Source organism: Poecilia reticulata, chromosome 11, assembly GCF_904066995.2.
Source record: "Poecilia reticulata chromosome 11, P_reticulata-male-v2, whole genome shotgun sequence".
In the NCBI taxonomy this organism is placed as follows: domain Eukaryota; kingdom Metazoa; phylum Chordata; class Actinopteri; order Cyprinodontiformes; family Poeciliidae; genus Poecilia; species Poecilia reticulata.
Genome location: NC_088840.1, coordinates 22,149,152 through 22,170,914, shown reverse-complemented (window position 1 = coordinate 22,170,914; position 21,763 = coordinate 22,149,152). Strand labels below are relative to the sequence as shown.

Below are 21,763 nucleotides of genomic sequence, written 5' to 3'. Positions count from 1 at the left end.
AATTACACTAAAAAGCAAGTTTAAAAAAGTGGGTCTTAAGTTGTTTCCTGAAAGTGTCTATGCAATGTAGAGATCGAATGGTGCAAGGTAAGTCATTCCATAGTCGAGGCGCTACAGCTTTAAAAGATCTGTCTCCACGAGTCTTAAAAAAGGTCCGAGGAACCGTCAACAAGTTCAGATTCGACGACCTGAGGCTCCTAGTCGAAACATAAGGCTGTATGAGGTTCTTAATGTAGTCTGGCGTCTGTCCATGAAGAGCTCTGAAAGTCAGTATCAGGATTTTGTAGTGCATCCTGTAAGTTACAGGCAGCCAGTGCAAGCCTTTGAGAATGTGTACCGTATCTGACATACATTAAAGATTTTATTTCACCTGAAAAGGCTTACCTGTTCACGCTCTGCTTTTATATCCCGTGTGTTTCTCCACTGAAGAAACACGAAACCGACTTTTAGTTCCGCTTTGAATTTCATAATTCACTCCCAATGTGGAAAACTGTAGAGGTTAAAACACATAAAGCCACGCAGACAGCAGCAATGGACCTTACCACAGGGTCTGCTTTTCATTGGCTAATGCCCATTTGACGTCACTGCGCAGCTATCCCGTGCCTTGCCGTCTCACAAACTCATGCTAATATACATTGTGGACTACCAGACCGACAGAAAGTTTTTGCATCAGGACTCGGAAAAAAAATGGTTGTCCGTCAGTGGGGTATCTGTACAGGTGATGTCAGGTATCCTGATCGTGTTTGTGGAACTAAAATTCACAGATTTCCAAAATTGGAAACGGAATGCCTTGCTTGGATCAAAGCTTGTGCACGACCGCATTTGCAGCTCAACCATCGTAGGATCAATAAGAACAAAGTGTCTGCTGGTGTAAGTATTATTGCTTTGCTTTCTTTGTGTTTAGTGAATGAAAAAAATAAAGTCAATAATAAACACATCCATTATGAAAACCTTTTAGCCAAGTACAGCATAATGGCAGTACCGATACAACATCCTGAAGCCTGTCTGTTACAGCTTGACGTTAGCTGAACAGATCAATATGCAATGTGTACCGTATCTGACATACATTAAAGATTTTATTTCACCTGAAAAGGCTTTTTACTAAACTGTAATCGTGTTAGCCACGCTAGCACCGAGTACCGAGTATCAGGCCTAGGCACATTGAAACATTTGCGAACAACAGAAATCAGTCATTTCAAAAGTAACCCTCTAAACCATGAATGGCCGACTTACCTTACAAGAACAGTAGGCATCAGTGATCTTGTCCACAGGTATATTTATGCTGAGGGATCTGTTGTTTTCCTCATCGATCGGTAGCATTTAGTTGTGACTCGCACAATGTTGGAGGCATCGCGTGGCTCAAACACCTTGATGTCGTCCAAAAAAGATGATATGAACTTGTTGGTTCCTCTGTCCATTGTTGTGGCTGATATTGTTTTAAAATCCAGCAGAAATCCAACACTAATAGATTCAGAAATACTCTGTAGAGAGTCAGTTGAAACGAAATATGCCATGCTTAGACATAGAAACTAAGTCCCACGAGGCTTTGTTTGTGAGCAATGCAGTCACGTGGGACTGTCGAGGGGCGTTTCTGGGCGGAGCTTGGTAAGGTCCATGGAGGTACAAATAGGAGAACACAATTGGCAATAAGCGAACTGTTAAATTTACAGGATCATGAGACACAAGAAATTTTAAATCCATGCAGGGAATAAGAAAACAAAGACACAAGGACTTTTGGATGGATAATTAACGATAAAATGAAAAAAAAAAACTAGGTGAATAGATTAGATCAGAGGTTCCCAAACTGTGGGGGGGTGCCGTGCCATTGCAGGAGGGGCGCGGGAAGCCGTTTGGATAAACAAAAAACGTGAACTAAAACATGAACGCTGTATGCACTGGGTTTTTTGTCATAAGGTGTGGTAGGTTGGAAGTGGTGAGGAGAGACACGGGACCCAATGATATAGATGAAATGATGAATTTATTGATAATAATGCTCGGAGTCCAGGACAGGCAGCACAGCAGGAAAAACAAGCACACAGCTAAATCCGGTAGCAACTGACTCGAGGGACTAAATAAGAGCGGACACAAACCAGGACTTCGCAGTTCTACTGGAGCGTGACAACAATAGACAGACAGTAATAGACAAGGACCCGATCAAGAACACAGACAACAGGTGAGACTAAATACACACGGGGCAATCACGGGAACGAGACCCACCTGGGGGACAATCAACGGGGAAAGACACAGAGACAGGACTAACAGGGAACAGATCACACAGAAACTCAAAAATAAACACATAGAAACACGGATCATGACATTTTTACCTTAGAATGGCCAACTCTCTGTTATTCCTATGTCAGTTTGATACAGTAGGGGCTTCCACACTTCCCATATCTGTGTCCTCTGTCACTTTTATCAGCAATTGAAAATATTTGGAAACCACTTGGGAAGGAGGGGGGTGGGGGGGAGTTTGGGAACCACTGGATTAGATTAACCCAACAACACCAATATCAGTTATACCACCCTGAAGTCTTCCAGAAGCAAGGTTCTATATGACTTTAATGGAAAAGCAAAAATATTTTATATTATCTTGTATAATTTAAGTATAGATAGATAGATAGATAGATAGATAGATAGATAGATAGATAGATAGATAGATAGATAGATAGATAGATAGATAGATAGATAGATAGGAAGAAAAAGATTAGATTAACCCAACAACACCAATATTGTGTGGCAGGAAGTGAGAGAAGACAGGAAGTCTACAGAAAACTTTAGTATTTCTTTATTTGCATCAATAACTCAGTTACAAGCTCTCTCACACTTACACAGCGAAAAGGAATATTTATATATATATATATAGTAGAAGCAGCACAAACAAAATTTGCTGCTGCACAAACCAGCAAAAAAAAATTGACAATTTTGTTAGATTTGCATAAGGTGTGTTTGTGCAGGGGCAACATTACTCAGGTGTAGTTACCGATGGTAGTTGTACCATAAAAGACAACTTGGTATTTGAGGTATATATTATGCTGTCTCACCTGTGTGAGTCCTCATGTGAACAGATAAACCAGATGCATCGGTGAAACTTTCTCCACAAGTAATACACAAAAAAGGTTTCTCACTGGATAAAAACACATGGAATTATGTTTTCAATCCTCCTGCAATGTTAGTGCGAAGCTTAGGAAGAGAGGATGTCACAGTCCGACATCTGGGAATAAATGGAGGCATCTTGTCTGCCTATCAATTTAAAGGAGTATGATGTTCATTTTAACCAGCAACCCTCCCAACCCCACTAAGGGACAAGGGTGTCAAGAAAATGGATGGATGGATGGATGTTCATTTTATATAGATAAAAAGAAGTAAATTTCTGCCAAAAAACTGGGAATTTTTGGTATAAAGAGGGGAGTTTTGAGCTCAAAAAGTAAAAAAAAAAAAATGCTACAAAAAACCCCCCAATTTGTTTTTTAGATTATTCTCAGAAACTTTGTAGAAAATACTGGAAAGTCCAAAAACTTAATCTTTTGACATTTTTAAAAGTTTTATAGAAAACAGACATTTCAAAATATTTTCTATGAAGCTTCTCAGATTAATTGCAAATTTCAAATCATACTTGGCACATTGGTCAAGGCAGATGAAGGAAGAGAGAAATGTGCACAAAAAAAAAAACAAGACAACTTAACATAAAATTCACATACGTTGTCTGTGGTTCTTTTAATGAAGGTTTGAAAGGAAAAACATTTATCACCATGACAATTTTATTGCATGGTAATAAAATCAGCCTTCTATTCCTGAAAAACATTTCCAGGATTATTACGACCTTGTATTTTTGTGTTTTTATAATATAAAAATGCCTTGTTGCTGAAATATGCTATAAAAATAAACTTGATCTTACATTTCCTGTTTCTCAGAGAACCTCTCTAGTTCGCAGTGGAGTGGAGAAGCACGTAGTGTAAATCAGAATAATCAGGCAGCAGGTATCTGCACAGGTTTAAAGTGAAAAACTTCTGGTAAACTGAAAATAAGGAGACCTTGATGTTAAATTGAGTTTATTATATAAAACTTACAAATAAAATGTTTTATTTACAGACATTTTTGTATCAGAAGTATTTATAAATTTGAATATAAGCTTGGTGAATAAAGCAGATGGGATGACGCTGTCCAACTAGTGTAAGCTTGGTTTAACTGATACATTCAGCTACAAACTACACCTTTAAATGAGTCACAACCCACAGCTAAATGGGAAATTTACTTTATTACATAAGAACCACAAAGTCTGACATTCAGTCTGATTCAGGAAAGAAATCCTGAATGAGAAAATACAATGTCTGTTGTCCATCCATCCATTTTCTTGACACCCTTGTCCCTTGGTGGGGTCGGGGGGGTTGCTGGTGCCTATCTCCAGCTAACGTTCTGGGCGAGATGCGGGGTTCACCCTGGACAGGTCGCCAGTCTGTTGCAGGGCAACACAGAGACACCATGCACCATGCACACACACACACTCACACCTGGGGACAATTTAGACCGACCAATTAACCTGACAGTCATGTTTTTGGACTGTGGAAGGAAACCAGAGTACCCAGAGAAAACCCACGCATGCACAGGGAGAACATGCAAACTCCATGCAGAAAGACCCCAGGCCGGGAATCGAACCCAGAACCTTCTTGCTGCAAGGCAACAGCTCTACCAACTGTGCAGCCCACAATGTCTGATGTTTAGATTCAAATACAGAAAACATTCATCCCAATCCTGATAACTAGTCTACCAGTCCATACATGTCCCCATAACATGAATCCAATAAACACAATTTTTCAATAATTGAATCTGCAAAAATTAAACCCTTCGTTCCATTAACTACAGTTATAACTCTTATTTGAAAAGCTTTTGTAACTAAGCTACACATTTTAAAATGTGATCCAGCTGTATTTACTACCCGACTGACGTTGCCCCACCTTCTTCAGATCTGACAAAATTGGTGTCAAACTTTTGTGTTGTTTTGTGCAGTAAAAACTTCTTGGATATGAATCAAAAAGTTTTCGGAGGTCATCTGAGTTCTTCATCAAAAGCAGCACAACTGATGTTTTTATTTTTTTCCTGCGCAAATGTTAAACGCTAATTTTGTTGGATTTGATGATGGTGGGGGATGAGGTGTCAACTTCATCTTCCCACCTGATTCAGGTGTAATTACAGCATAAAAGACAAGTTACAGAAAAACTTGGTTCTTAAGGTTCAAATTATATAATCTGACCACTGAGTACTGTGACCACTCCTGGGTACAGATAAACTATGTATTTTTATAGGCGAAACTTTTTCCACAAGCCATATATGTGAAAAGCTTCTCACGAGTGTGAATCATCATGTGAGAATCTAAACTGTGTTTACGAGTGAAACTCTTCCCACAACTAATACATGTGAAAGGCTTTTCGCCTGTGTGAATCCTCATGTGTTTATCCAAATTACATTTTTGAGTGAAATTTTTTCCACAAGTGATGCATGTGAAAGGCTTCTCACCAGTATGAATCCTCATGTGAGTATCTAAATTATTTTTAAGAGGGAAACTCTTCCCACAACTAGTACATGAGAAAGGCTTTTCACCTGTGTGAATCCTCATATGAGAAGTTAAACTACATTTTATAGTGAAACTTTTTCCACAAGTCAAACATGTGAATGGCTTCTCACCTGTGTGAAACTTCATGTGAGTAGCTAGATGAGTTTTCCGGGTGAAACTGTTTCCACAAGTGATACAAGTGAAAGGCTTCTCACTTCTGTGAATCCTCATGTGAATAGCTAAATGATTTTTCTGAGTGAAACTCTTCCCACAACTAATACATGTGAAAGGCTTCTCACCTGTGTGAATCCTCAAGTGAGAATTTAAAACACTTCTTACCGTAAAACTTTTTCCACAAGTCATACATGTGAAGGGTTTTTCACCGGTGTGAATACTCATGTGAGAATCTAAACTTTGTTTATGAGAGAAACTCTTCCCACAACTAATACACATGAAAGGTTTCTCACCTGTGTGAATCTTCATGTGAGAAGCTAAATGACTTTTCAGAGTGAAACTCTTCCCACAACTAATACACGTGAAAGGTTTCTCACCTGTGTGAATCCTCATGTGATAAGTCAAACATTTTCTTTCCGTAAAACTTTTGCCACAAGTCATGCATGTGAAGGGCTTCTCACCTGTGTGAATCCTCTTGTGAGAATCTAAACTTTGTTTATGAGAGAAACTCCTCCCACAACTAACACATGTGAAAGGTTTCTCACCTGTGTGAATCCTCATGTGTCTTGTCAAGGAGTCATTTCGAGGAAAGGTTTTACCACAACTTTTACAGGAATATAAACTTTTGTTCAATTGAGTTTTTTTGTGCTTTTTTTGCTTTGGACCTTCAGTAGTTCCTTTTTGCTGTTTGGTTTTCTGACATCTCTTGTTTTGTTTCTGCTCTTTGTCCCTCTTTTTTCCTGGGCCTCCAGAATTGCTTCCTTCCTGATCCTGATTCTCATCTTCAAGAGAAGCATGAGAGACGCATTGCTTCCTGTTTGGTTTCGTTTCATTGTTGATTCTTTGCTCATTAGGAGTCACCAAAATGTCTCCAGTCTCCTGTTTCAGCACAAGCTGCTCTTCATCCTGACTGATGCAGAGTTGATTCTCTTCCTCTCTGAACTGTTGAGGTTCTGGTTCCTCTTTATCCAAGGTGGACTTCCTCTTCTGGTTGCTGAGCTCTTCGAGAACCTCCTCCTCTTCACACAGACAGCATGGTGGGCCATCTAGACCAAAAGACAAAACAAAAGCTTAGAAATTTAAGTGAAAAAAAAAACAACCTCTTCACTTTAATCTATAGGTGCATCGGAACAAGCTTTATTTTGTTTGTAAATTAACCAATGTTCGTCTGACTGAAAGGAAACTAGGTTTTTCAAAATATATTACATTATGCCAGAGATTTTAGAAAAGAAATAAAAGAGTTTTAAAAGTTGGTACAACCAGACTTGATGAAATTTAACAAAAGAGAGATTCTTCTCCACTTTCTGCTCACCTCAGTTCCTATCATTCTAGTTTCTTACGTTTTACAAAAAAAAATCCAAATAGTTTGGATGTGGTTTTAGTTTTTTCTTTCTTTTCCATTTACATAAACCGTCTTTCATGTTTGTCTTACAGAAGGACTGGAATGTTCAGTCCTTCTGAACATTCAGAAGTGTGTGTTTCTATATAAAAGAAAAACATAAAACTAAAGATATCTCACAATTGAAATACAAAGATACATAAAATCAGATTATCTTCACATTTTTAGTGTCATGATTCAATTCATAAACGATTCTTGATTCTGTAAAACAAACAAAAAAACCCACTAAATTCAGAAACCAATTTTTTAAACAATTTAGAGATTCTGTTTAAATTATGCGTCAGTCAATTACTCACATGCTCCTCTGTCGCTACTAGAAACCAGGCTGAGGTCTAAACTGTCTGTGCTTCAACATGGTTACAAGGCTGATGGAATGGGTTAATGTGATTAGCTGAAACGTAAGGTACCCAAGGTGGGGGGGTCTGTTCATGTGATTGGGTGAAACAAAGAAGCTTCTGATTGGTTGCAGATCATCCAACGATCATCCAAGACCATTTATTAAAATTCACACAAAAAATGCAGCACAACTCACAGGCCAGAAGCAGCTTGCAAATCAAGATATTTTTGTGTTTGCATCAAAATTACAAATGCAAGTCTCGTCCTGCTCATTTGTAAATTATGAGACTGTTTTAGCTCCATAGACACTGTAAAACTAACTCGAACGTGCCCTTTTAGGCTATATGTGTCAAAACCGTATTTATTTAAATTAATCTGTGAAAAGAAACCCACTTTTTTCAGGCTTACATGGATAAGAAACCTGATAATGTTACAAATATTTTTAAAAGTTGCCTCGTCGGTTATATTTCAGTCTGTTAGAGCGATGCACGTTTCCGTGATAGGAATTCAATTCTCAGCATAGCGCGTGTTGCAAGGGCGTTCCGTCAAATCAACACTTTTTGAAACCACACACACACACACACACACACACACACACACACACACACACACACACACACACACACACACACACACACACACACAAAGTTGGTTTCCTATTCTAGCTTCCGATTCGGGAAATGGCCAATTTTTCACTACCTTCCGCAGGGTTCCCCCAGTGTATTATAAACCTGGCGGCCCGCCATGCTTTACTAGCCCCTCGCTAGGCTAAGCGTTGCTTGTTTACGTTTATAAGGGGAAAAAAAAAAAGAATTTATTTGCAAAATATGGTGGAAAATACGTATTTGGTCAATAACAAAAGTTCATCTCAATACTTTGCTATATACCCTTTGTTGGCAATGACAGAGATCAAACGTTTTCTGTAAGTCTTCACAAGGTTCTCACACACTGTTGGTGGTATTTTGGCCCATTCCTCCATGCAGATCTTCTCTAGAGCTGTGATGTTCTGGGGCTGTCGCTGGACAACACGGACTTTCAACTCCCTCCACAGATTTTCTATGGGGTTGACATCTGGAGACTGGCTAGGCCACTCCAGGACCTTGAAATGCTTCTTACGAAGCCACTCCTTTGTTACCCGGGTGGTGTGTTTGGGATCATCGTCCTGCTGAAAGACCCAGCCACGTTTCACCTTCAATGCCCTTGTTGATGGAAGGAAGTTTTCACTCAAAATGTGACGATACATGGCCCCATTCATTCTTTCCTTTACACGGATCAGTCGTCCTGGTCCCTTAGCAGAAAAACAGCCCTAAAGCATGATGTTTCCACCCCCATGCTTCACAGTAGGCATGGTGTTCTTTGGATGCAACTAAGCATTCATTCTCCTCCAAACACGACAAGTAGAGTTTTGACCAAAAAGTTCTACTTTAGTTTCATCTGACCATATGATATTCTCCCAGTCATCTTCTGGATCATCCAAATGCTCTCTAGCAAACTTGAGACGGGCCTTGACATGTACTGGCTTAAGCAGGGGGACACGTCTGGCACTGCAGGATTTGAGTCCCTGGCGGCATAGTGTGTTACTGATGGTAGCCTTTGTTACTTTGGTCCCAGCTCTCTGCAGGTCATTCACTAGGTTCCCCCATGTGGTTCTGGATTTTTGCTCACCGTTCTTGTGATCATTTTGACCCCACGGGGTGTGATCTTGCGTGAAGCCCCAGATCGAGGGAGATTATCAGTGGTCTTGTAGGTCTTCCATTTTCTAATAATTGATCCCACAGTTGATTTCTTTACACCAAGCTGTTTACCTATTGCAGATTCAGTATTCCCAGCTAGGTGCAGGTTTATAATTTTGTTTCGGGTGTCCTTTGACAGCTCTCTAGTTTTGGCCATGGTGGAGCTTAGAGTGTGACTGTTTGAGGTTGTGGACAGGTGTGTTTTATACTGATAACGAGTTCAAATAGGTGCCATTAATACAGGTAACAAGTGGAGGACAGAGGAGCCTCTTACAGAAGAAGTTACACAGCTGTGAGAGCCTGAAATCTTGCTTGTTTGTAGCTAACCAAATACTTATTTTCCACCATATATTGCCAATAAATTCTTTAAAAATCAGAAAATGTAATTTTCTGGATTTTTTTTCTCCTTTTGTCTCATAGTTGAGGTATATATCTATGATGAAAATTACAGGCCTCTCTCATCTTTTTAAGTGGGAGAACTTGCACAATTGGTGGCTGACTAAATCCTTTTTTGCCCCACTGTATAGTCTAAAAATCTCACTTCCTCTTTCCTCACTGTTTAACTGTTCTTTCACCCCTCCAGCCTATATTTGTAACACAGCATCAGACACTTTTTATCTATTTCTGGTCTTTTCATTTCTACCCTCCAACCTGTAACCTTTAAAGAAAGGATTACATGTATTTTCCTCATCTTTAAAACATAATAAATTCATATTGCATTTAAAAACAAAGATTACATGAGTTTCATTCAACATTAAATCATAATACAAGATTACTAGTAGCTCCAGGCTTTTGTGACCTGTTTTCTGTGTGTCTTGGAAAGATCTCAACCAGTTCCAGCCAGGTTTCACCACAATACTTTTACATTTCCTGTCAACATCTTTTAATACAAAAACATGGTGGACCGCCTCGATGCCCCAACCACCGGGTTTAACAAGTTTTCTGGGGGAAACCTTGCTTCCGTATTTTTATTCGACTCTAAAAACTACAACACATGAACTCTTCAAACCTGGACTAGATTATTCTGCTCTAATAGCAGAATATTTAAAACCATGTTTGTGATTTGTGAAACTTCAATAAAGGTTGATTTTGCCACTTTTTTTGAATCTGGATCATACTAGAACTGCTCCAGGTCCTAAAATGCAACTCATAGACTATTGAAACTAGATTATTCTGCTCCAACAGCAGAATAGTTAGGACCATGTTTGTGATTTGTGAAAAAAGAGTGATTTCACCACTTTTTTAAATATCTTGGTCACATGAGAACTGCTTTAATTCCAAATCTACAACACAAAGTTTCACAAATCAGAAAAAAGTTTCACAAATCCCAAACATGGTTTTAATATTCTGCTACTAGTTGATAATAATTTAGTCCAGGTTTGAAGAGTTCAGGTGTTGTAGATTTGGAATTAGAGCAGATTTAGTGTGACCAAGATTAAAAAAAAAAAAAAAAGTGTTGAAATCGCCCTATTTTGAAGTTTCACAAATCAGAAAAAGGTTTCACGAATCACAAACATTGTTCTAAATATTCTGCTGTTAGAACAGAATAATCCAGTCCAGGTTTGAAGAGTCTAGGTGTTGTAGTTTTTAAACTAGAGTCGATTAAAAATGCGGAAGGTAGTGAATAATTAGGTGGAATCGCCCTTTAGTCATTTCCCGAATCGGAAGCTGGAATCAGAAACCAACTTCAGCTTCGTCACACACAATACACAAAATAAAAACGTTGAAAGGTGTAGAAGACCCGGCATCTTAAGACCCCGGGAGGGTTAAAGAGTTGGAATAATGTATTTTTCCTGCTTTCTGCAGGCGACTTGCTCAGTAAAGCGGCTGCTGACGCTACGTGACGTCAACCAATAGACACTTTATTTCCAACTGTCTCTAATCTGTATCATCAGTAAAAAGTGACGGTGTTTCCTACCTATCCGGTGTAAGATTATCAGGGGAGTCCGGGAGAAAAACAGCAGTCCGCGCTGATCGCCCATCTCTTCCTCGGATTGACGATGATTTTATAAAACTGCGTTAAAGTTTCTTCAGCAGCAGTTAACTGCTCGTTGATTGAGTCTCTATGAGGCGGAACAGAAGACAGAGTTACTGCAAACACTCACATGTTTGCCTAATTACTTGCACCGTTCTTCTGCCGTTGTGTTCTTAAAATGGAGGGTTTGGGCGCGACGTGTGTCCCACACCCAGAAATATTTCCGCATTTTTGCTTTTGCTGCGAACGCCTTGGGATTCCCCCGGAGGAGCTGGAAGAAGTGGCTGGAGAGAGGGAAGTCTGGGCCTCCCTTCTGAAGCTGCTGCCCCCGCGACCCGACCCCGGATAAGCGGCAGAAGATGGATGGATGGATGCTTTTTTTCTTTTCATCTTTATTGTCCATTTTCTGCAAACATGCCCTCGGCTGGCAACAATTAAAGACTCAAATTGGCAGAGAGAGGAAAAAGAAGGAAAATACGACTTAAGTTTGCCTTTTGATCAGTTTATAGTCCTAAATATTAACATATTTTATAAGTATACCCATCTATGCAGAATAATCTTCATAAAGTGGCTTTTATTGTCATCCACCGTTTATCTACAACTAGTCAAGATTAAAATAAACAGTTTGTGTATACAGAAATACATTACATTTGTTTCATCAAAATGTTTTTCTATGAGATCCGACATATCTGTTACAGGTTTTAAGGGTTATAATCCTAATCACTAGAGCTCAGTCGGTCAGAGATCAGAATCTGCAGGAATTCAATAAATGCATCAAAACCAGGGCCGGTCCAAGCCTCCATGGGGCCCTGAACAAAAATTGGTTTTGGGGCCCTCTTGTTTCTGCTAGTAATATAGATTGCTGCAATCAATAGTGAGACAATTAGATCCCTCGCACACCTGCTATAAACTCATTGCATCTCTGACAACGCTGTTAGCAATATAGCCAATATGCGTGTTCAGTGGTAGTAAAAGCAACAAAAAAAGTAGTATGCACTGGACTTAAGATGGAATACATACATCTTTATGAATTACTTTGATTAAATTAATTTATCTTAGAGGTAACTCTTAACAGTTAAATTACATTAATACTAGGCGAGTCTTTCTCGCCTAGTATAAATTGAGAAGTTATAATTATCAAAAGTTGTGAAGCAAAAAAAAAAACAAAAACAAAACTCAGCCATGAGAATCAACTTATTTAAAGTTAAAACTCTGTTTTACACAAACACAAACACTGTAGCATAAATGTTTCCTGTTGAACTGGACCGTTCAAGGTCGCTATCAAGCTAGGTTTCTATTAGCAGCTCCACAAATCTTTTCGATAAACATTATATTACCAAGACACATTAAAACAAACGTTGGCTTTTTTTCTATTCTTCCTCTTGATATTTTGTGTGTTCTATTATTTTTGCTAAATTATTTTCCACCAGTGCTCTGGAGGTTTGGATGCGCTCCGATCATTACACAGCAGCTCATATTACAGCTGAAGCGTGTCATACCCCGGCCACAAGGGGGCCCCCACGAGCATGTTTCATTGTTGTCTTGCCCGTATTTTGATTAAAGAAAAGAATCACAGCTTTATAAAGAAATTGTGTGCATGTTTTTTTATACAATCACATAAATTATTGCTATAAACAAACAAAAAATCAGTTCAAGTTAGGGGGTGCCCCAGTGGCTCCTGGGTCCTAAGTGGTTGCTTAGTTTACTTATGTCTTGGGCCGGCCCTGATCAAACTACAAATTTCCACGCTTATTCAGTCTAAAGGCTTCAGCAGCATGAACTACTGTGATGCGCTTTTCTTTGGAGTTATTAAAGATCTGATAAATATCAGATGATATAATGCAAAGTCTGAAAAAGAAAATTTACTTTGAAAACAACAAACCTGCAGCACATTTTTTCCTCTTATATGCTATAAAACTGCATTGTTTTCGGACTAAAACAATTTTCTATTAAAACATCTTCCCACTTTGAGCCTTTTATGAAACTGACTCAGTTTCCTGAGTTTCCTGTCGCAGGAAACTTTGCTGCTGACAAACAGCAAAGTTCCAGCAAGAAAATTGAATAACCTGTGGAGTCAAACTACAGCAAAAAGCTCTGATAAATTAAAGCTACTTTGAGTCTCAACATTATGACTAATGCAATGTGGTGGGTTGGCAGGAGGAGATTCAGAGGATTAAGGACAATTAATGTTGATTGTTAGAATTATTATGTTTTGTTGTTGTTTTGAAAAACTAAGTGACAATGTCTGTGGTTCTTTTTATATAGGTTGAGGAAATATCTATCATTGATTATAACACCACTGTTTAAATTTAGGCCAGAATAAACAAACATCCTGGTATCTATTATTTTTACTACCTTACCACCTATAGCCTGCCTAGTATTATGCATTACACTATCTCATTTTGCTATGTTTTCAACAAGTCATAAAAACACAATTTAAACACCCAAAGGGAAACACCCAACTTTGGAAAGCAAAAATACCTTTACCGTCCGTCCGTCCGTCCCCGTCCGTCCGTCCGTCCCTTCTAGGCGGCGTGAAGTCTTGGAGCTTCCCTCGGTCCCGGGGTGTAGCCCTCTGCTGGTCTTTAGCCTGCTTCCTCTTGTTGTCTCCTCTTCTGCGCTGCGGACGAAGAATCCCGTTCCTCACTGTGCTCCACATTTTAAACCTTCTCAACTCAGGGCAGTCTTCGGGGCAGGGCTGCGTTACTTCAGAACCTTCCCACTGCGTCTCACTGTCTGTGGAAAGTTCCAACCTTCCCCAACTCCCTCGTGACACATTCCTTCCTTATTACTTGCTTACCGTTGACCATCTGCTTCTAATTCTGCCTCACCCATCGCCCAGTCCACACAGTTCCTCCTCTTACAAAACATGTTCAATGCTTTACTTTGTCAACATTTTACCTCAGTATGTTCCTTCCTCACTCATTATCTTTAATCTTTAATAATCAATGATTATTATACAACAATCAAGTTGTTCAAACCTCAATTTCCATTCAACTGATTAAAAGTACAGAACATATATTTTCGATCATACATTACAGACATTTCTTCATTGGCATGTGTATTATTATTTTAAACCTGTTACAAACCATAATCATCATTAAATCATTATACAAGGTTTACTGTTATTTCTCAGGCCTTTATTCCGTTTTCTGCGTGTACCTGGACAGATCTCACATGCTTTTTCCAAATTTCATGACAGGAGGCACTGAGCCTCATCCCGGCCGCTTCACACTCAGCTGCGAACCGTTCCAACGAGAGCTGCAGATCACGATCTGATGAAGCCAACAGAACCACGTCATCCGCAAAAAGCAGAGATGCGATCCTAAGGCCACCAAGACGGATCCCCTCAACACCTCGGCTGCGCCTAGAAATTCTGTCCATGAAAGTAATGAACAAGTAATGTCCCCAAGGGACACGGTCGAACGCCTTCTCCAAGTCCACAAAACACATGTAGACTGATTGGGCGTACTCCCATGAAACCCTCCAGGACCCTGCTGAGGGTGTAGAGCTGGTCCAGTGTTCCACGACCAGGACGAAAACCACACTGCTCTTCCTGAATCTGAGGTTCGACTATCCGACGGACCCTCCTCTCACACTTTACTGTACATTTAAAATATTTTGTTGTTGATGTTGTGTTGGAGAAAACTTTCAGTTGATCTCCGGAATAAGGCTGCTGAGAGTCAAAGCTTCAAGGAACAAATAATTTACTGAACATTTGCAAATGGAGAAACACACTTGACAACGTCAGAGTGAGCTCTCATTGGATGGGGAGACATCCTCTCTTTATACAGCTCTCGTCATGCCACACACACAGGTGTGAGTGGAAACAGTTGCAAAACATCAGCATGTCAACCAACTCTGAGAACTTTCTGACAACCAAGTTCTTATTCCAAGAAATTAAAAGGTGTGATGTACCTCATATCAGAGATGTATCTACATGTTATTAACTGCATATCCTGCAAGGGTGGGTGTCAATATTTTCCCTATGATCAGCCAATGTTCTAGCTGACGTCTTGTTCTCTATTCATAGGTGCTAAAAACTGACCTTTAACTGAGACATGCAAGTCTAAGCAGCATCTGCTTCAGCCCTGAGGCCAGGCAGGCCGCTAATCCTTTTCCTGTTAAAACAGTTTCTTGTTAAATCAGCTTCATATGCAGACACTTCTGCTCCTTAGTTTCTGCTGACAACTGGCTTATGAGACCATTTGTTCTTTGCACATATGGCTACTGTTGAATAAGTATGTATCAGGCTTCAAATGGACGCCTCCCTGGTGAGGTGTTCCGGGCACGTCCCACCGGGAGGAGGCCTCGGGGAAGACCCAGGACATGCTGGAGGGATTACATTTCTCAGGTGTCCTGGGAACGCTTTGGGGTTCCCCCGGAGGAGCTGGAAGAAGTGGCTGGGGAGAGGGAAGTCTGGGCCTCCCTTCTGAAGCTGCTGCCCCCGCAACCCGACCCCGGATAAGCGGAAGAAAATGGATGGATGGATGGATGGACACCTTGATTTTGTTGTTTCTTTAATATGACACTAAAAGTAATGCTATATGTATGAGCTTCACTAAGCTTAAGAAGCTATGTGCAAAAGTCAATACCAGGACTTTAAGAGTCTCAGGGTAGCTTCCTATGTTAAAACAAAGCAAATGAACATATTAAAAGGTATTTGCACCCTCATAAAAGTTTGGCACTCTGGTCAGTTTTGATGCTTATGAGGTCAGGAACATCAGGAAGTGGTCAGAAGTGATTTTAATTCAACAGTTGTACTTTTGAACAGCATGAATGCCTCAACAGTGACCGACTGATTTATTTTGAGATGTAATAAAGTTTTAAAAACAATACACACAGAACCTATTTGAAATATTACCCAAAGTGCAACTTCAGAAATGTATTGTTTGTATACATTTTCAATGTTTTTAAATTGTGCATTTGAAATATTCATTTTTACAAATACATGTAAAGTGTATTTTTAAAAGGATTATCCAAAGTGTAATTTTAGTAATAAGTTAAATCAGAATTTAAAGTATCGCTTAGAAAATGTACTTTTAGAAAGTATACCAGAATACATTTTTTTGTGTATTAGAGGTTTTTAAAAATTTTGTTTTTTTAAAATATAATATTAAGTATATCCTCTTAATAACAAACTAATGATGTTTAAAATATAATTAAATTCACAGCAGGATTTACTATTATATGAGTCCTGCTGCTAATCTGAAAGAAGAAAACCATGTTGATGGTAAATTTTGTTTATTACATAAGAATTACAAATACAATGTTTTTCACTTCCATTTTTGTATCAGAAATTGAATTTACATCAATACATTTTCTAACATCTTAAAGAAATAAAAACCTTTTCAAACCCAAACTGTGTAAAAGACAAACATACAATTTAGAGTACCTTTAAGAAGAATTATATCAAGAAAGACGTTTAAAAAAAATGTAATTCAGTTTTACCTCTATAGCGCAAATTCATAGCAAATGTCGTCTCAAGGAACTTTACCAAATACAACAATTTCAATTCAATCACAAACATTTCAATTGATTGATTTCAATTGATTGAATGATATGACACATTATAGTAAGTTCCGTTAATTATTCAAAGTAGCTTAAAAAGTTTCTATCTAAGGAAACCCAGCATAATTGAAAGTATTTCAAACAGAGAAAATAATTAAAGTAATGTGTAATATTTATTTTTTAATCAATTCAAATGGGCAACTATTTTGTGATTTATCAATCGATACGGTTACCCCTGTGGTAACTGAACAAAAACAGTGTAGATACAATAAAGCAAAAAAAAAAAAAAAAAAACACAAAAAGACTTCAAAAGATTTACAGATGTGATTCTTAAAATAATTTAGATCCATCATTCCTTTAATTGGTTTTCACTTAAATACCTTTAGAAATGTGACATTATCAGAAGAACTTAATTATTTCAACTTACTTAAAAAGCCTTTTTTTTTAATCCAAGTTGCTACATTTTAAAGGGGCAACATTGTTTTCCAGGCATTTAGTGCCATTTTATAGCACAATAAAATTTCTGTTACCTTCAGTTGTTATAAAATGCCATCTATATCAAATATTAAAAAAACTTTGTAATTTAATGCCAGTCTTTTTATAAAACTCTTGCTCCTTCTGAAACACCGTCTTCAGGAAGTCATCATAACATCGCCCCACTATTAAACCGTTAGCAACATTTTTACCAGCGTTGTACCAAGTAGCAGCTCATATGAGCTCAAAAGATGTGCAGTTCCACTAGGTGTTTGCAAATTGCTCCTGGCTAGTCTGAAGGAGCTGAGTCGAAGGGGAGGGGTGCTCTTTTACACACTACTAGCCCTTTATTCAGCTGTACAGAATAAAAGGTAAGTTACAGAGTAACTTGGTACTTCAGGTTCACATTATGCCGTCTCACCAGTGTGGGTCCTCATGTGAACAGGTAAACTCTTTCTATTGGTGAAACTTTTTCCACAGATCTCACATGAGAAAGGCTTCTCACCTGTATGAATTTTCATGTGAGTAGTTAAAGCCCCTTTTTCCCTAAATCTCTTTCCACATTTAACACATGAGAAAGGCCTCTCACCTGTATGAGTTCTCATGTGAATTGTTAAACAATTTCTAGCACTAAAACTCTTTCCACATTTAACACATGAGAAAGGCCTCTCACCTGTGTGAGTCCTCATGTGAATAGTTAAAGAACTTCTTACCCTAAAACTCTTTCCACATGTCATACATGAATAAGGCTTCTCACCTGTGTGACTTCTCATGTGAAAAGTTAAATTGGTTTTATTGGTGAAGTTTTTTTCACAGCACTTGCATGAGAATGGTTTCTCACCTGTGTGGATCCTCATGTGAGAGTTTAAACTATCTTTTGTAGAGAAACACTTTCCACAGGTCCCACATGTGAAAGGCTTCTCACCTGTGTGTGTTCTCATGTGAATAGTTAAACAACTTTTTAGACTAAAACCTTTTCCACAGGTCCCACATGTGAAAAGCTTCTCGCCTGTGTGATCTTTCATATGAGTAGCCAAATGACTTTTTTGAATGAAACGTTTTCCACAAGTACAACATGTGAAAGGCTTCTCACCAGTGTGAGTCTTTATGTGATACATAAAATGAGATCTGCTACTTAAACTTTTTCCACAGGTCCCACATGAGAAAGGCTTTTCATCAGTATGAGTCCTCATGTGAGAAGCTAAACAACTTCTACTGGTGAACCTTTTTTCACAGCTCTTGCACGAGAAAGGCTTCTCACCTTTGTGAATTCTCATGTGATAACTTAAACCATCTTTTGTGGAGAAACCTTTTCGGCAGGTGCCACATGAGAAAGGCTTCTCACCTGTGTGGCTTCTTATGTGAGAAGTTAAACCCCTTTTTTCCCTAAATTGTTTTCCACAAGTCGTACATGCGAAAGCCTTTTCACCTGTGTGACTTTTCATATGAGTACCTAAATGACCTATTTGAGTGAAACTTTTTCCACAAGTCATACATGTGAAAGGCTTCTCACCAGTGTGAATTCTCATGTGAGAAATTAAATGAGATTTGTTTCTGAAACTTTTTCCACAGGTCACACAAGAGAAAGGTTTCTTGCCTGTGTGAATCCTCAAGTGAGTAGTTAAATTACTTTTTTGGGTAAACGTTTTTTGACAGGTTGGACATGAGAAAGTCTTCTGAGGTCTGTGAATTTTCATATGATTGTTTAAGTTACTTTTGTTCTTGAAACTTCTTCTACAAACAACACACGAGGAAAGCTTATTTCCCGTATGAGTTGTATTGTCAAGATCTAAACTTTTTCTTGAGGTTTTACGTGAATAGGACTTCTCCCCTGAGTGACTTCTCATGTGTTTAGTCAGTTTACTATTTAAGGTAAAGATTTTATCACAGATTTTACAGGCAAATAAATTTTGGTCTTGGTGATGCTTCCTTTGCAGTTTTTGGTTCCCGTTTGGTTCTGTTTCATTGTTGATTCTTTGCACATTAGAAGGAGTCACCAAAATGTCTCCAGTTTCCTGTTTCAGCACAAGCTGCTCTTCATCCGGACTGAAGAAGGGTTGATTCTCTTCCACTTTGAACAGTTTTATCTCCAGATGCTCTGGTTCTTCTTGCTCATGTTTTGTCTCCAGATGTTCTGGTTCTTCTTGCTCGTGTTTTGTCTCCAGATGTTCTGGTTCTTCTTGCTCGTGTTTTGTCTCCAGATGTTCTGGTTCTTCTTGCTCGTGTTTTGTCTCCAGATGTTCTGGTTCTTCTTGCTCGTGTTTTGTCTCCAGATGTTCTGGTTCTTCTTGCTCATGTTTTGTCTCCAGATGTTCTGGTTCTTCTTGCTCATGTTTTGTCTCCAGATGTTCTGGCTCTTCTTGTTCATGTTTTGTCTCCAGATGTTCTGGTTCTTCTTGCTCTATTTTAATCACCAAAGGTTCTGTTTTGCCTTGCTCTAAAGTGGAGTTCCCATCCTGGTTCCTTAGCTCAGTGAAAACGTCCTCCTTTTTATATTCACAGCATTGTGGAAGATCTGGACAAACAGACAAAAAAAAAGCTTTGAAATTTAAGTTAAAAAGTTAATAACTTGGCACATCTAAGTGGGATTTATTTGGTATAAAAATTAACTTGATATTCTTCTGATCAAAAGGTAAATAGATGTGTAAATAGTGTATATTTAATGTAAATACAGGAACACTTATGTAACCTGTCTAATAAAATAACCATGTTGGAAACAGTGACATGGTGAAAATCCCGAGTAATTATGCTCCAGTTAGCATAAACATTAGCTCATACGTTGCAGGAAGAATCTAAAGTTTCCATCTCTGACTCAATCTATTCTAGTAAAAGTTAGAAACACAGTGCAGTGAAACTACACATAAGCACCTTTTTTACAAAAAGTTACTCAACCACCCACGTGTTAATTAGTAGCCTATTCTTGCTAAGAAGCTCAACATAATATTGGCATGGATTAACTAGTTATCATTTAGCTAACATTATCTTCAATCAGTAACAATACTCAACTCACTCGGCTTGTTTGGAAAAATTGTGCAAAGTTCTGTCACTTGCTGGCTTGTAACGGCTGAAAAAAAGAGCAGGGGACAGACAGCACAGATACAGGAAGTCCAGGAGCCCCTACTGTGTCAAATCGAGATAGGAATAATAGAAAGTTGGCCCCTCTGAGGTAAAAACAAGCAAAATAAATCCCACATAAAATAAATAACCTGTGGGCAGGCAATACACCCCAAAGTCAATGTTGCCAGAGCTGGCTTACATCGAGGACTTTTACTTGGACTGGTTCATTAAAGCTGTAACTTTTACAAAAACATCTTTTTTCCATATTTGTTAAAACTGTCACCATGTTTTGACAGTATATGAGACAAACTGTGAAAAGATCAATCTCCTCTACTTCCACCTTGTGCTATTATTGGCATCTGAAGCCAATAATAGGATTTAGATGGCTATTGGTTGTTTCTGGCCACTACGAGTCAGAAATAACCAATCAGACCCTGGGCGAGATTGTTAGAACTGCCGAGCAATACTACTAAATGTTCTAATGGCAGAGAAACAGCTTACCGTTACAGCAAAACTATTTATCCACCATCATCAGTAACCATGCTAACTAGCCTTAGCATTCATGGCAGGCTCCGTTGCAGTGAACAAGCGGGATTGGTTGTTTCTGACTGAGTTGTGAATTTCTGTAAATAGTACTAGAAGTACTTGGGGAAGACAGAGGAGCTCTCTCTCTTAAAAAAAAACAAAACCAAAAATGTTATCTGTCTTATACTGTCACGGCATAATAAGTTTAACACATTATTGTGCTAATGTGTTAAACTTCTTATAACCTCTATCTTCTTCCTAGATTTTTTTTTCTTTTCCAAGAGTTACATACTGCAACTTTAAGGGGTGGTGCTTTTCTCCTGGCGCGACTGACTACATCTCCCAGAGTGCCGTGCGGTTATTCAACATTTTATTGGACGTAGTTTTGATTTATTCTGATCACGTGTCTATTGTGGTATATGTTCTTATGGATTTGTGTCACAGTCCTATACAGATACAGCAGATTTGTCATTCCAGGGTCATTTATTTTGTTGTACTTTAAATAGGTAGCCGAGTTTAGCTTCGTCCCAAACAACTTCCTTGAACTTTTCTCCAACTCACTTCAGCCCCTCTCTTTAGCTCGTCTCATCAGTAAAACGTGAGCGTGTTTCCTACCTATTCGGTGTAAGATTATCAGGGGTAATCTGGAGAAATCCAGCAGTCTGCGCTGATCATCCATGTCTTCCTCGGACTTGACGATGATTCTTTTAAAGTCTGTTTCTTCAGCAGGAATTAACTGCTCGTTAATCCATTTTCTCTGAGGCTGAACTGAAGACACTGTTACTACAAACACTCAAATATATATCAAACCTACAAACTCGTCTTCAAACTACCTTCTAACAAAGGCAATGCTAACGCTGCTATCTGGGCTCTGTTTTATCTCCGGTGCGTTTCTCTGTAGCTCCACTGAGGAAACTGTTAAAGATGTTTAGTTCCGCTTTGAATTTTCCAAATCCCGCTGAGTCACCTCTTTCAATATTTTAAATGAAAAACAAAAACAAACATTAATTTTGTTTTATTTTGCTGACTGA

At 38.7% G+C, this 21,763-nt stretch overlaps 2 protein-coding genes across 4 annotated transcripts; both read right to left on the bottom strand.

Moving 5' to 3' along the window:
• Positions 1–4,032: 4,032 nt before the first annotated feature.
• LOC103472587 (uncharacterized) lies at positions 4,033–21,455 on the bottom strand. 3 transcript variants are annotated; one of them, XM_008422341.3, is made up of 4 exons: positions 21,348–21,455; positions 13,647–13,785; positions 11,109–11,253; positions 4,033–6,768 (listed from the first exon to the last, which is right to left on the bottom strand). In XM_008422341.3, exons 3-4 carry the CDS (start codon positions 11,170–11,172, stop codon positions 5,285–5,287), a joined length of 1,548 nt encoding a protein of 515 aa, XP_008420563.2. In that variant the 5' UTR covers positions 11,173–11,253; positions 13,647–13,785; positions 21,348–21,455; the 3' UTR covers positions 4,033–5,284. The 3 variants fall into 3 exon arrangements, with proteins under 3 accessions (XP_008420563.2, XP_081468634.1, XP_081468632.1); XM_081612508.1 differs by having other exon boundaries at positions 13,653–13,785; XM_081612506.1 differs by lacking the exons at positions 13,647–13,785; positions 21,348–21,455 and having other exon boundaries at positions 11,109–13,640.
• On the bottom strand, positions 13,792–21,475 carry LOC103472586 (uncharacterized). The gene is made up of 2 exons (XM_081612464.1): positions 21,348–21,475; positions 13,792–19,665 (listed from the first exon to the last, which is right to left on the bottom strand). The coding sequence occupies exons 1-2, from the start codon at positions 21,409–21,411 to the stop codon at positions 17,558–17,560; spliced, it is 2,172 nt and encodes a 723-aa protein (XP_081468590.1). The 5' UTR covers positions 21,412–21,475; the 3' UTR covers positions 13,792–17,557.
• Between the last annotated feature and the right edge of the window lie 288 nt (positions 21,476–21,763).

What these genes read in the sequence shown, in the direction of transcription:
- LOC103472587 (XM_008422341.3), bottom strand. Translation starts at nt 11,172, where the DNA reads ATGGGCGATCAGCGCGGACTGCTGTTTTTCTCCCGGACTCCCCTGATA. An exon ending in GATAATCTTACACCGGATAG is followed by an intron (nt 6,769 to 11,108) that starts GTAGGAAACACC and finishes CTTTTGGTCTAG; the next exon opens with ATGGCCCACCATGCTGTCTG.
- LOC103472586 (XM_081612464.1), bottom strand. Translation starts at nt 21,411, where the DNA reads ATGGATGATCAGCGCAGACTGCTGGATTTCTCCAGATTACCCCTGATA. An exon ending in GATAATCTTACACCGAATAG is followed by an intron (nt 19,666 to 21,347) that starts GTAGGAAACACG and finishes CTGTTTGTCCAG; the next exon opens with ATCTTCCACAATGCTGTGAA.